The following is a 16,145-nucleotide window of genomic DNA, read 5'->3' as shown; positions in this document are numbered from 1 at the left end:
AGTTTTCTTTTATTTTATTTTATGTTGATGGACTTTTAACTTGATCTATAGAAAATCTGAAAACAGAAGATAAATATCTGTACCTTTTTTAAAATTCAGCTTTTTAGTCTGCAAGAAATAGTCATGTTGTTGATTTGAATTTAATTGTAGCATGGAATGACAAAGTCATTATTTGCAAATCAAAGCATTATAGCTATAAAAGATAGTTTTCCCTTTCAAAGAGTGGATGAAATACAACATTTTCAGATAAACCGTCAAGGAGTTAATAGTAACATACCTCCTCCTTTCCTTTCTCCTCCTCTCCCTCCTTTCCTTCTTTTCTTCCCTTTTAGTTTCTTTCTTCCTTACCTCTCTAACTAGCTCCTTCCCTCCCCTGCCCTTCATTCTCTTGGAACATGAGATGACACATCATTGTCAGAATGTGGTTATGCATCACTGTAAAAGGAGGAAGTTGTAATCATGTCTGCATACCATGAGCACACATTATTTTCTGTTTTGACAGTTTGTTTTTGCACTCTCAGACCTAACATGTGCAGAGTCATATTTCCTAGGATGCTCTGTATTGCCAGCGGTACCTGTTTATCTGGGATGAAAATGAAGCCTTCAGAATGTGCCTCATATAGATTGTATTAGCAGAGCTCCTATTGCTTAATCAAAAAAATTTTCAAATGAAATGTGCTATACCTAGATGGCCAGTTAATTCAGTGGAAATTCGGAAAAAAAGGTCACATATAAGCTGCAGTAAGGATCAGGACACTTAGGAAGTATATTTCTTTTATATACCTCAAGGAAGATACTTGTGTATATCTGCAATAAATTCTCCATGCAAAATTATTAATTTGAGATTTTTTTGAGGCTGCATAATGTCCTAGAGGGTTAAAAAAATAACACTGGGACCCAGCAACGCTGTGGGCTTGTGTAAAATTCTGTTGTTCACACACGGTTTATGGGATTAGATACTACAGTCATTCAGTTCTATTTTATGGCCTTTTAGGGGGACCCAGACCATGTCGGGGTTCCACTAGTGAAAATAATCTTCTTTTGAAAGTTCCTTGATAATACAAATGCAAAAGTATGGGAAAGTTTTGAAAATTTTAGGGTTGTTATGGGACATTTTATTATTTACTCTAAGACTGAAAAGTGAAATGCATATATGCCTAGGTTATGTTGGTAAGAATCAGTAGCATACTTTAAAAAGTCTTGGATATTAGGCTTTGTGTGAACACTGAAACCATCTTACACCCTTAAAATAAGGAAATTGTGGAAATAATAAAGGCAAGCGTGTGGAGTGTTCATCTTTCCCCACCAATACTTAGTAAATGTGTGCTTTTAAGACCAATACTGCTTTAACTTCTCCTAGTGTTAGTATAATTGGGTTTGAAATGACATTTTTCCCACTAGCTTTGTCATTTGATACTCATTTATGCTTGAAAATGAGCTCGGAAAATATTATTATGATAAAGCCATGTAAGGAATCTTGAGCAGTCAAGCTGTTAACTGAGACATTTAAATTTTCCACCAAGTTGATATAAAGAAAATATTCTTTTTAAGTTAGAAAAGTCTAAGTCCCTTTACAGTGGAGCCTACATTTGACTAAACACTACATTCTAATGAGATGGTATGTAAAAGACACATTTGTTTAAGGTGATGCTGAATTAGTTCTCCCTGCATACACATACCACTCCTAAGCATGGGACAGACAGTGTGAGTGAGGCTGAGGAGGTATGATGTGGTAGGGTTTTTGTTGTAGGTCTTTACACATGAGTTCAAGTAGAGAATATGTTGTGGAACAGGTCTGAAAGAAAGCATCATTTATCCTCTGTTCATCAAAGATCTGGACATATTCTCTGTTCATCAAGGATTAGTCTCTTCTGACTAATCCGACAAGTTTATAGGCAACACATAACACATACCTTTTCTTAACAGAACGACAGTCTAACGGTGCTAATCTCCTTGGAAAAGAATGCAAGCCCATCTCAAAAGAATTGTTTTCTGGTATCTTTCCACACAAGTTTAAAATCATGGCAGTCATTTTCTTGGAAGGTCTCTTTAAAGGACACGTCAAACTCTGTGACAGAGGCTGAGTATGCACATAGCATAAAATATAAATGTTCTAAAATATATAATAGCCATTATATGCCAGTAATGTTCACCTATTTATAAGCAACATGGTCGATTTTAAATTAGGTTTACTGATGCTAGTCATGGAAAGCTTTAATCCCTGTGCACTGTTACAAGTTTAGCAGAACATTGAATCCATCTGAGAGAGTTTCTCATGCAACGTTTTTTATGGGCCTTGAGGTTGAATGGTGGTGAGAAGGCCCGTTTGCTCTTTGTGGACCATTTTATGAATTCTGAAGCAGTGAGGGTGTTTATTTTTCCCACATCTGTTTTGGGTCCTCTTTTGTGACAGTGTTTGCTGGATGCTGTGTCCTTTATACCTCCCCTGAAATGAGTAGTTTAGTTTGCACTGTTACAATGTATTTGTGGAAGTAGCCAATGTCAAATATTTTACGTTTAATTCCCTCTCTCATTTCTTTTGGATACCTTTCTGCTTGAATTATGTCTTCTAGACTGAATTTCACAACTTCACATGGAAAGAGAGACATTTCTGCATGGACTTCATATATATTGCCGTTACCTTTTTTCAAACCAAGTGTTACCTGCTGGACTGGAAAGCATATTGATGAAAATGCTTTCAGAACGAAAACTTGATAATAGGGCTGTGATTTGATCTCATCAATATTGCTTTACTATAATATTTACAGAAAATTATTTGGATGTCTTCTCTACAATGTCCATACACTCTGAACACAGATGGACAGTTTGGGAGCAGTGGCTCTGTGCTGCTGTTTGAGGTTCTAGAGTAAAAGCACAGAATGTGGATTATCTAGAAATCTCTGTTCTTCGACATCTTATTTTATCTGCTGATGCTTGGTGTCTCATGGAACACCAGGCAAATACACATTGGTTGTACTGTTGATTATGGTTTCTAACCAGATATAAGCTCCCCTTTCTCCTTTTGAAATCAGAAACGTTAGGGAAGAGTGATATCAGAAAACCCTTGGTTTCAATTCCACTGAGTGATCTTGATCACCTTGCTTCATCTTTCAAAATTTCAGTTTCTTCATCTTTAAAACAGGGATAATCATGATATCTCATAGTGGCAATAAGTATGATAATGTACATAGCTTCACAAAATGCTGGGCACAGAGCACTTAAATAACTGTTATTCTGCATTTCAACATACCTCTCTTATTTCTCAATCGCTGAGTTTAGGAATTATTTTATCTTAGCTGCTAAAGTGTATATATGGTCCATTTGGCTTGTTACAGTCATAGTTACATTTTTAAAAAATGTTTTTCCTAACATAGTATATGGTCAACAGAAGAGATGTGAAGAAAAGGTAAACAACCCTTCAATGGTTATTTCAGAGTATTTTCCTAGTCTCTCTGAATATGTAGAGAAATACCAGGAAATAAGGGGACAAAAGAGGGAGGAATATTTTGCTAATAAGTGTTGACATCCCTAGCAAGGAATACAAGGGATTAAGTTATCATTGAAATCACTGCTGAAAATGTAAACTTTATGTTATTTACATAATGCAAAATAAATTTTAAGATCCGTGGTTTGAAAATGTTAGAATAAAAACTTTTTTATAAGAGAAGTCAAAATTTACCCGAGAAGGTGGCAAAAGAGGGGGCTAAATAGTTTTACACTTGATCATTCATGTAGGGGAAATAGGAAGTTAGAAATGGTAGGCTTTAAGCCAGCATTTATCAAACATTTATTACAGACCTAGCACACTGCTAAAAACACTTTATATTTACACTGACAAGTATATAAGGAGCACAAAATTTTACTGGCTTTGGTAAAACTGTTCTCATATTATGTTTTGAATTAGATGGAAGGTTGTGAACATTAATTGAATTTAGGTGGAAGTTGCAAAAAGTAAGAGACTATAACCTCTGCTAAAGGACAAGAGTCACAGACGCAGCTGGCAGATAATAATTCAAAACAATGTTTGTCAATATGTTCAGGCTGCCCTTCAAATTGAGATTGTTAAGAATCAGTATTTGAGAGGCCAGTGGTGTTTTGTGCGATGCAGAAAGATCATTCACTCCTCTGAAAGTCAGACTCAAAAATAGCTGGTAGCACAGAGCAGTTAGTGGAATCCCTTCTCGTCTTTGCCCTGGGAGAAAGTATCTCAGAGACATACATTACACACCTTTCTGAAACTGTGAATTGGCATCTAGAGAATTATCAAGCGTTTCTGGAATCTTATGGGCAGATTCTATCAAGGGGTGAGGACACATGACTTAGATATCATTATATCTCTGTCTCTTCTTTGACACCATTGAGTGTCTGTGCTCTGAACAGTGATAATTGACTCACCTGGTCTGTTTAACAAAGCTAATTTATGTTGGCTCCCATAAATAATCCTCTGTGATATCTTTAATTCACTACATGCTGTTTCCTGTTCTGGAACCATCAGATTTAACTTCAACTCATTTATGTTAGAGATCTTATTCTGACACTATCATCTTCAAGCTGTTAAGCAAATTTCTGTCACATTAAAAGCTAGGCTACTTTTTCTCTAGCTCTGTTTAGCAATTGTTATATACCTTAATAGTCTTTAAAATAAGTTTAGATTTTAAATAAGTTCTTTAAGGATTTAATTTCTGGTGATTATACAAGCATCCTATCTTTATTTAATATTTTGAAAGTTTTGCTTTTTATGTTAATGTTTGTATAACCATTTAGCCTTAGTATGGATGGAAGAGAGAATAGAAAAAGTGGAGCCAAAAGTGTCTTGATACTGCTTTAAAGACAATAAAAAGGAAACGTATACTGTTTTGTTGTATCCATATTACCACATTCCCTACTGTTATCTGTCCTTTTTGTGTGATACCACCTTGTCTTATCCTAAAAACAGAAATGTATCTGGTGGGTTTAGACATATAAAGATCACTCATAATAACTTTCCTGAAATAATTATAAACTACTTGAATTCAGAGAGGAGTGCTTCATATATATTTTCGTTTTTTTTCTGAAATTTAAAATACCTAATTTTCAACAGGTGTTTAAAACCATGAGCTGAACACAGAGCTAGCTTTTTTAAAAAATAAAACTTTGTTTTATTTACAGTTGCTTAGTTCATAGATACCTAAGAAATGGATCAAATATATCTATGTTTTGCCTCAGGGAATATAGGTGAAAAGGAAAGCTTCAGCATTATATTATTCTGAATTATTGTTTAGGAATGTTTAGACTGTATTTTTTCCAGAAGAGTGATTCACAGGGTATGTTTTAGTGTCACACCGCCTTCATTCAGGCCCTAGCTTTATGTCTTTGAACTCTGCTCTTCTCTCCAGAACAGCAGTGAGAATTTTACTTACTCACGGGGATGTGGTGAAGAGTGAATGAGATAACTTGTATAAACCTCTCAGAATAGTGGCCATCACCTAGTAAGCTTATTACTTACACAGTGAATTAGAATATGTGTTAGCTACTACTTACACAGTGAATTAGGAACCACTGGAAATAAGAAAAGGATAATAATTAAGAAAAAATAACACTTCTGTATCCAACCTGAAAAATCTGCTTTCTCACAATATATGAAACTATACTGATGTAGACTCGTTAACAAGAAAGCTGGTAGCAGCTGTTAGTCACTTATATATCTGAATTTGTTTAAACACATTGAATTCTTTCCAGCTTCTAGGTGATGTTGAGAATCACATCACCAAGGATGTTGATGGAATGGAAAGGAGGAAACTACTGTCTGGGACATGTGAAAGCAGGTTTGACAGCCAGAGAGTGGCATCAAACTCAAGGCAGGTGCCTCAGGGAGAATGCCAGAGGAATGTTGGCTTAATACAAAATGTAAATGCTAGGGCCTTGCTGAAATATATCAAAATACTACACAATGCTGTTCTCATTCAGCGTTTCCTAAGAACCTACTAAGGGCCAGAGATTAGGAAATGTTGACTGAGAGCAGGCTGCTCTCTTTGGCTTTTCATATGGTTCAAAACTTACTAAGTGCCAGGGAAGAAGGAAGGGAATACAAAGATTTAGTCTTTATGCTTGAAGAGCTCACAGTCTAGTGGGAAAGGGACCAGTACATGAATAAATGTTACACAGTGTAAGGGACCCTTACTTATCAGATGCTGTGGGGACACAGCCAAGAGAAGCACTAACTTTTTGTAGGAGAATCAGGGGAAGGTTCACAGAGGATGTAAGAAAGCACCATTTGGAGAAAAGGAGAAGCACTTCATAAAGAGAACTGCCTCTGCAGGACCCAGGGGCTTGCTCTGGCTAGAGAATAACAAATGAGGCTGGTAAATCTGGTGGTTTGGATCACATCATGAGAGCACATTTCTGCTGTCTTAGAAATTGGAACTGGCTCTTTGAACAATGGAGGTCCTTCCAAGAGTGGTTGCACTCCTAGAAAAAAATCTCATTACCACTGTTGCAAATATTTGTAATCTGTTTTTAGAGGGAAATATAACAAAGTAACAATCTGCATTTCATTGAAATTGTATAATGCTAGACTTTGGAAGTACACTTTCTTCAAAATCATACCTAACAGAGAACAAATAAATAAAAGCTTTTGATTTGACTTTAAATTTTACCTTGTTATGTGCTTCATTCAAAAAAATGGTGTAAGTGGGAAGTAAATTCACTCTTTTACCACTAATTTTACTATTTGCCCCTACTTGTCTTGGCATACTTTTTATTAGTATGCATTTTATTAGGGCCTGAGGATGTTTCTGTAGATGACCAACTTCCTTCTGAGTTCACATAAAGTTATGGTGCCATCATTGCTTCGTGGCATTTTTTAGAATGGAAAGAAGTTCTGAAGTTTGCCTGGTCTAGCTTCTCACTTACAAACAGGATTTTTAAAAATTATATCATTTTCCAAAAAAAAAAAAACAAAACACAACTCATAGCCTCTGCTTGAATACATTTTGAGATAAGGAGTTGAGAGTTTCCATTTCTTAATAGCTAGTTCTTAGAAAGGTCTTCTATATAATTGAATTTCTTAGGGGTTACAACCAGGGGGCCCATTTCTGCCCTCTGGAGACTAAATAGTATAATTCTGCATCGGCCCGATGACCCTTTCAATATGTCAAGATTGATATGCCCTCTTTTCCTGTCCCTTTTAATATTTATCTTTAAAATTTAAGAAATACCTCTGCTTTCCTCAGTGTGGCATTACTTTCTGGAACTATATCCAGAAGCTATACTATATAATATGCCTCTATCCCTCTCGAGCTAGGCAGCTTGTAAGTCATTTGAGTGCAAAATGTTACATCAGCTCTTTATCGTTTTATTTAGATTTGGGAAAAGCAGAGAAATAGACAGTTATTTTAAATTAAATGTTAAATTGTACACTTAAAACAGATGGGATTGGGGTATGACTACATCAGAGATAGTATTTGCCCACTCTTTCTTTAACAGGTGTGCATACCAAGCATCAGGGCTTAAATTGAGTTAGAGTTGGAATCACACTCTTCTTTAAAACATTTACAACATTCCAATTTACTTAGACATTTTAAAACATTACTTAAACAGATTTGACACCACTATTAGTTATACTGCTGAGCCTTAAATTCAGTTAAGGATTGGAAGCTGCGGGTTGAGGTTTGAACTCTGGGTTGGTATTCTCCTGATTTTGCCTATGGGACAGATCATGCCGACAATTTCTCATGCCTTTTTTTTTTTTTTCTCCCAACTAAATGAAAAGCTAACAAAATTAAAATTTCCATCTCCCCACAATTCCTTGGCTGAGATTTTAGGCCAATTGGGACTGTGTATGGATTATTTTAGACACCATTTATTGTGGTATTTCTGCTGGATATTGAAGTCACCTACCTTAGGCGCCTAAGACTGAGTCACAAAAATCCTTTATTGTTGTGTATATTCTGGTTGACTGATGTTGCACAGGCTTTGAGTTTGGAGTTTAGACCCCAGTAATCATCATCATAGTAAGCACAATGAAAAACTGCTTTAAAGAGTCATGTAACAAAACGTGTAACCAACTTTTGATTTGCAATGCTTGAATTCTCTTGAATGTCATTTCATTCTTTTCTGAAATACAGGATGAGGCATGACACTACCAAATCACAGTCTCATTGTTGGGTATTTTCTGTGTAACATAAGCTTTGTTTTTGTTTTCTCTAAAGGCGTTTAAACAGAAATCACCTTCAGCTGTTTCCTGAGTTGCTGTTTCTTGGGACCGCGAAGCTATACAGGCTGTAAGTAGACACAAGTAGTTATTGTTGCTTTGGGTAGTACCTTGTGTTTTATTAAATGTATTTTGGATCTGTTTCTGTGTGCTTTCCTGGAATCTATGCATCAATAGATTAATGGATTAAAAGTTTGTGTTTTTTTTCCTTTAGGAAATTTATGATTTGTTTTCCAGTGGTTAAGTTGTTTTATTTGGTTAGGATTTAGCGGTTTATGTATGTGATACGGTAATTGGATTATTATTATTATTTTTGGTAATGTGATGATGGCAAGATTTACCTACTTTTTAATGGAAATGTTTGATTAAGTTCTGAAGGGAGAAAATTGCTACTGTGCTTCCTCTTAAGAGGAAGCTGGCAGTGTGTTCTTGTAAAGTTGAGATTTTTAATGTTAGCTTTTTTGGTATTGTTTCTGGGCTCAAGTAGTAGTGTTTATTAGTCCGAAAATATTATTATAAGGTATTTAAAGAGGGCTGTAAATTTCCTCTTAAATGTTTCCTTTAAAGCCAGAATTTCAGCCTCTGCAATATGAATGACTGTGTGGCAAGGTTTTCATATTAAATACGTCATAGACTATTAAAGGAAGTAATTCCTTAAAGGAGCGTAATGTGAGTATTAGGGGAATCACTTTTCCTCCCTGGAATGCTTTTGCATTGACCTAATGTGTAATAGTGAAAACACATTTTTGAAAGCATTTAAAATGAGATTTTCAGCCATATGAATGACTTTGTACAGATGGGAGATAAGCTACAAAGTTTTGGAAAAATAAATAGCAATGATTCTTGAGGTACATGCATGTTGTGAAAAAACTGCTAGGATGTATAGAGTAAATTGCTCCATTAGCCCCCACCTGGATGGTGGGAGTCCCATATGGTACTATTTGTAGAGAAAGTGAGCATATTTCCTTTTTCTGAATTTGTCTTTGTAGCCTACTAGTTCAACATAGTTATCAATTCCAGAAGTAGGAGGACTGTCCTCTCACACTCTTCACCCCCAGGAATAGCCAGGATCTTTGTTCATGTCCTCCTGAAACCTTAACAACCTTAACTTACTACGGGGAGGTATTTCCCAGCTGACGGACCAGATCTTCTCTCCAGAGTCTTTCCTGACTTTGTGCCTCTAAGGATAGTTAAAATCACCTGATATTTTTCTCTCCTTTTTTTGTGTTCCCTGCTGCTCAATTGGCCCAATTTAAGTAAATTTTAAAACTCAAATAAAGAAACTTTGGAATTGCGTTTTCAACAAAAATTATCTAAGAACTATTTTCACTAAGGAAATAGGATGTAGGTTTGCCATAAAGATTATATGTATGCATATCAGTAGATAATTATATCTAAATATTTATGCTTAGTTTCTAGAAAGGGTCATAGAATTGGTTTTGATAGTATTTCACTTTCAGCTTTAGTTACTGTTGACTGAGGAGATTTTTTAAGGACGCGACTTGGATTAATTTCCCCAGTTTAAGGTGGTTTAATCCATTGCAGAATCCCTCATCAGCAAATTATATTCTGCTTGACATTTTGCCCTCTTTGACAATATCACATAGCAGACTAAGAGATTTTTTTTTATCTTTTGTTATGATTTTATAACTTTGTGCAGCAGCTATATGAAAAAAGACTTGAAATCTTTAAGTGAATTAAAGAAACAGAATCCATAAACCTATGACAGCATTTCCTAATTAATTAAATGTGTGTTGGAAAATGGGGACACAGGCAGCTAGAAAATGTGTTCAGATTTTTTAATGTGTCTTTCTGGCTCAAAGGATTTGTCCTGGGGAGTAATAACAGCTAAAGCAATGTTTGTTAGGTGGAACTGGTTACAAGATGTGAATATTTCTATGTTTCAGAAGTTATATAACTTGATGGCCTAGCATTCAATATTGACCAAGTGTATCTCTTTACATGAGATTTGACATCAGATTTAGGCACTGGGTGTACATAGAAAACTAGAGGTGGAATTTTTATTTGCATCCTCAAGTCAGGAATCTTAATTTAGTTAAGAAACTTGCCTCATCTGAATTAGACTTAGGTGAATTGTTAAGAGTGCTTTTTCTCTCGAGAGGATAAGTTATAAGCTGCATGTGACCACTTGTTTATGATGGTGATTATTAATTAAATTAAACAACTGCCATTGGAAGTCTTTAATAAACAAAGGAACACACACTTGTGAAGCTGACTACTGGCTAGTGTAATTATGAAAAGCAAGGGTGCAAGTTCACATTTTCTTCATATGATACAGATGCCTAGTAGCTCACCTGAAACAAATATTCCAGCAGATGGGAAAATGTGCACAAACCTATATGCACAACATCCTTTATAATGCTCATTTAAAAACATAGTTTTTTCACAAGAAGGACAAGTAACAGAGCAAAGGATATGCAATTTTTGACAAATAATGGGGAAAATGATAGGACAAGGAAAGTATTTGATAGTTGATATATATATGATTGTTTTATAAATATATATAAAAAATATATAAGTATATATGATGAGTATAAATGTTATAGAATATGATATTTTTGACAGTTTGTCATAATACTAGTATAATTAAACATAATATATATATATGTAATATATATAAATTATATTTCAATATATATTAGTAGTATAATTTCAGTATTATATAGTAAATTATATATAATATAAATTATATATTTTATATTATATATAAATATATATATAATATAATTTATATAGATTATATATATATGACATAACACTTACATTTATATAATTTATATATATAAAGCAAGCCATAGTTGCCCCTACTGTCTAATGCAGTAGAGGCATACTATATGCAGAACTCATAAAAAAACAAATTTAGGATTTACTTCCTCTGTATAGGTTGTTCTGAGATACGAATTAATATTTCAATTTCTTTATGTTCTTAGTTATTGTATATTGTATTCATACTTAACATTATGTTTTCCCAGGTATATCACTAATTTAAAAGTCTACTGGTTTAATATATAGTTTATACACAGAAGTTTGATTTTTCACATTGTTTGCTTAGATTAAAGCTTGTTGGATATACTGGACCTTGTGTTGCTTTTCTTTGAGCTTTGGAATAAATAATCACCATTTGACTAGTGGCTGAAAATAAGATACCAGGGGAAGAAGCACACATGCTTTTCACAGACTCTAAATGCAATATAAAAGAAAAGGAGGGTATACTGTATATGAATTATGATTCGACACGCTTGGTTGCTGCTAGCGGCCAAATATGCTTTTCCTTTGCTGTCTGCTCCAATTTCTCTTTGGACGGGTTGAGAGAGTACTACATGTTCAGGTCAAGATGTTTGCTCAGAAATAGTAGTACAGTTGCAGCTGTGTTTGTTGGAGTAGGAGACTAGTTTAAATAGCATTACCATTTATCCAGTCCATTAACAGAACTCTGTAAAATAATACCAACTCTGCATAAACTACAGGACAGTGTAATAAAATTACAAGTACTTGTTGACAGATGGAAAGTGTAAGTAAAGGGAAACTAAAATAAGGGACGATAGGTTGGAGGTTAAAAAAAAAAAAAAAAGCCAGCATGAAGTTTTCTTAACTTACAGACTCTATCTTCCCCTTTGCTCCTCCTCCAAAATCAAGGTTGCATTTTATTGTGAACCTAAGAGGAGAGGAGATTATTTTAAAGAAATCTGGAGCTGGTTAACTGAAGAAGAGATTGCAGGGAATTTTGAAATAGTTGATTATGATTGATTGAAATTTATGAGTACTAATACAAATCTTCCTGAAAAGTGTAATCTTAAAAGAGGCTTAGGAGTAAGTGACTCACACTTTCTGTTGAGTTTGTGACTACTAATCTGGACTCATTAAAGAGGAATTTCATTGGTAGTACTGCGGTTAGACATTTGGTTATAAATATTTGTTTTGTGGTTTTCGGTTTATTTCTTTGAGTATATTATATTTACTGAGACGTCTAACATAAGCTTAAGTATCCAAAGCACTTTTAGAAACTCATTTTCACTTTTATCTGCCAAACCAAACCAAAACTAAACAAACAAACAAAAGAACTGCATCTGTCCCAGGGACTCATTTTCTCTACTTCTTTGAATAAAAACTTTTTACTTCTGGTTCTCAAGTGCCATTCATTATTCCCCAGTGAGTTTTGGAGCGACTAAATTATCTAACATTAGGAATGGTATTTTTAAGGCCAAGAACTCTCTTTATGGCCTAGTGAATACTTACCTGAGACAAATAGATTTTGACTGCTTGATTTCATTGGCCGGGTCATAATTCATTATCTGTCAGATAGGATCTCAGATTCTCAAAACTGCTTTTGATAACTATAATAATTGGGACTTTCTTTCTTAAGAGGAAAACTTAATTTTTTATTAAGGTAATAAATTAATTTGTTCAGCCTAAAAATATATATAATTAAGCTGTCTTTTTCCTTTCCATCACTGCCATAGGAGGAGCCTTAGTTTTGTTTCTTTAATAGTTATAAGAGCAACACAAGTTCATTGTTAAAAGATTTAGGAAAATCAGAAAAAAATAGAAAATAGGAAGTAAAAATTATCTATTATCTCACTACGCAGATATAGCCATTACTATACTTATCAGTTATTATCTTAGAATTATTTTTATGATTATGCATATAAGTGCTACTTAGACGTGTATTATGAAAACTTTTTTTTTTTCTTGTATCCCCAGGGTCTAGTATAAGGCTTGACCTTTAGAAGCTCTCATTAAGTGTTTGATGTATTGAATTAAATCTCTGTTGGGTTCAGGATTTGTAACTTGAATGAGCAAATAGTAACTCTGAGACAGCATTATAAATAATGGAGAACCAAATTAAATTTAAAGGATAACTTGGTCAATTAAATGTTTGATCCCCCTAGGTTTCTCAAACATTGAAGTATTTCAGTAGATACAACACAGTCAAAATGATCCATTTTTCACCTAAGCAAAATATACCTTAATTTAATAAAATGTCATATAAAACTAACTCCCTAGCTCTTGGATGTTGATTTAGTCTCATAGGTTTCTTGGAGTCAACCATAAAAGCAGGATACAACAGAGGAGCCCGTGTACAAATTTCTCTTGAATTAATTTCTGCCAGCTCTGATTAAAGTGTGGACTACTAGAGGTGTCAGGTGCCATAGTTTCCTGCTTCATTTTACTCTTGGCCTGTTTGGCCCCTGCCACAATAAATCCGACAGTGGTTGTGCAGGAATTGCAGGTTGCAGTTGCTACGGTTACTGTTGTTCAGCCAGACCGACATCATTACTCATCTAGCGCACTGCCATGATAGCTACCGCTGGTTTCTGTTGCTGAGACTGCCAGAGAGCTTCGTGTGCTAAGGGTGAAAGTTCTGTCGAAGGTGGCGTCTGTGTTCTAATTTGGTGTAAGGAAACACTATCTGAATTATCTACTGATACTTTGCTAAGGGGAACAGATTGACTATTAAGAGAGAGAAAACTTAGGAAAGTGTTCACTGTCAGTGATTAAAACACCAAGTCCTTCATTACTTAGGTAACTTATTAATTACTTACTGGTCCCAAGGGACTCTGTTTTTGCCACTTAAAAAATAGAGACATATGAGGAGTATTGCATTTAAAAAGATTACCACTGTATAACCAAAACTTTATTTTCAAATAGGTAGACAACAGACTTGATATATGGATATCTGAACACAGCTCAAAATAGCCATTACCACTTGTCATGAAAGAAATAAAAGTGCAAAGCCCTGAGCAGGACCTACTTTTACTTTTATTTTTTAAATCAATGTGTAATCCTGTGATTTAAATGTTCTAAATCCAATGAAGATTAAGATTATATTTGAGATTTTGCCAGATCTAGTGTTTATGGTTTTTACTTCAAAGGGATTACTGATAGACTTGTTGCTAAAGAAAGCCAACAATTGTCCAGTTTCTGCTGTTGCCAGCATACAGAGTGGGCCTTCTGAGTGTGAAATCCACAGCATAGATCATAGCCTAAGAAAATCAAATGCAAGAAGGTTTTTTTTTTTTTTTACCCCCACTCAGCTGTACTTATTTAAACGGCTGCTTTCACAAATGCAAATATTTCTAACCCCACCAACAAGTACTCATGGTCTGCCAACTTGAATTTGTAGAATACTGTGATCCATGCTCAGGAGGGAAACTAACAAAATATGTGGCTCCATAGAATATGTGGTATTTGTGGGCCTCAGCTGTTGCTAACATCTGACCTATACTATGTAAATTAATGCCTGGAGAGTTCATTGAGAGTGATCAAATATGTGAATTTAAGTATATCATGTTCATGTAAAAAATATATCGTATACACATCATCAGGTAATATTTTAAAGTTTGTAAATAATGAAATTGCCACTACAATCTCAAGGTTACAATTTTGGGGATTGAAATTTACATAAACATTATTTCTAGGAATAAGGGTTGATAGGGTTTTAGTTATATTTAGGTAATTTTAGTGTATTTACGTTATGTTTTAAGAAACTGAAATCAATTACTTTCTATCTTAAGGGAGGTTGTGTAAAATGATAGTGTTTAAATGCCTACTCAGATATTTGCAGTTCTGTTAAATTTGGAAGTCAGTGAACAACCGAGTTGTCGAGTTTTCTTATCTGTAAAATGGGAAGGATCATACTATTTACCTTCTGGGGATAGCACAGTACAATTTAAATTCCTATTCAAAAGAACATTGTAAATTTTCAAGATGATAGAAATTATATTTATATTATTGTCATCCTTTCATTGCAAGCAAGATGGAAATAATAGTCACTCAGATGTCCTTGCAATTTGCCCTCAATCAGCAAAGTTCCTGATACTATTGCACAGCCCTCTTGCATTTATCCTTACTGTAGTAACACATAAATATGTGTAGTCACATTAATTTTCCTACTGCAGCAAATTGACATAAAATGTGCATTTGTACCGTGTTGTTTCTCTTTACTTGGCTGCAGAAGGTACATTAGGGCCAGGATATTCTTAATGAGATCTCTCCATGCTCTCCCAGTTGATGATTCATATAGTTTTAAAATTCATCTATAAAATAAATTACAGATAGAAACAAAAAGACAGTGACTCAGGAACTATTTATGTTAGTGCATATATTTAGATTGCTGTTTTAATGATGTGTTTTTCTGAATGACAAATGAAGGAAATATACAAATGTTAGAAAATGCTGAGTAAACTCCTTCAACTATAGGTGAAGTATGCTGAAAGTTGTTCAGAAGATTTACATATGTTGCTAAGGAACATTTTCACTACTAATAAAAATTTTATTTTTAAAAAAATATAAGATTAATCTGTTAGCCTTGTAATATGTACATGTGATTTGATCTATGGAACATTGTCATCTTTATGTAAATTGCATAGGTGATTTTCAGTGCATTTTTAGACTACTAATTATGTCAAAATCCAGTAAAAATTGCAAATCTTTTAGCACTTTAAATCTAAATAATGTTACATTATGAGACAAGTTTGAACCAGAAGTCATTTTGTTTTGTTTTGTTTTTTTCCACAATTCCAATACTTCTCAAAGTAGCATAGATACATATATGGTGTATATCCACTCATTACACGTTACCTATAACCGAGTTAATTGTAATCACTGAATTTTTTATGGAGGGTTAACCTTAAAATATTTTATAAATTTTGATATAAGAAACCTTTGGATGGAAGTTTTAAAAGGAACTAAATCTTCGAGAATGAAGCAATGAAGAGTAAAAAGACTGGTCCTTGACAACACCCATGGCCTAGGGTACAGAATAGAGGTGTGAAATGTTACCAGGAGAACATCTGTGTCTCTTGAAACATCCCCCAAATGAAAGTTTACAGCGAAGTATGGCAACTTGATTTAAGTGTTTTTTTTTTTAAAAAAAAAAGGAGAGAAATAAGTAAGTCTGGAAACAGAATGGGAAAAAATAGCTTTGCCCCAT

The 16,145-nt window shown here is 34.3% G+C and overlaps 1 protein-coding gene across 2 annotated transcripts in view; it reads left to right on the top strand.

Annotated features, from left to right (window-relative positions):
* The window catches only part of SLIT2 (slit guidance ligand 2), a 388,117-nt gene that overhangs the window by 8,560 nt on the left and 363,412 nt on the right, over window positions 1-16,145 (top strand). For both annotated transcript variants that reach the window (XM_017866816.1, XM_017866814.1), the window contains exon 4: window positions 8,190-8,261. In XM_017866816.1, the coding sequence (XP_017722305.1) occupies window positions 8,190-8,261 (72 nt within the window). The remainder of the gene's footprint in view (window positions 1-8,189; window positions 8,262-16,145) is intronic.

The sequence above is a fragment of the Rhinopithecus bieti genome, unplaced genomic scaffold (assembly GCF_001698545.2).
Source record: "Rhinopithecus bieti isolate Rb0 unplaced genomic scaffold, ASM169854v2 scaffold_1599, whole genome shotgun sequence".
Lineage (NCBI taxonomy): Eukaryota > Metazoa > Chordata > Mammalia > Primates > Cercopithecidae > Rhinopithecus > Rhinopithecus bieti.
This window is presented reverse-complemented; position numbering and strand designations above follow the sequence as displayed.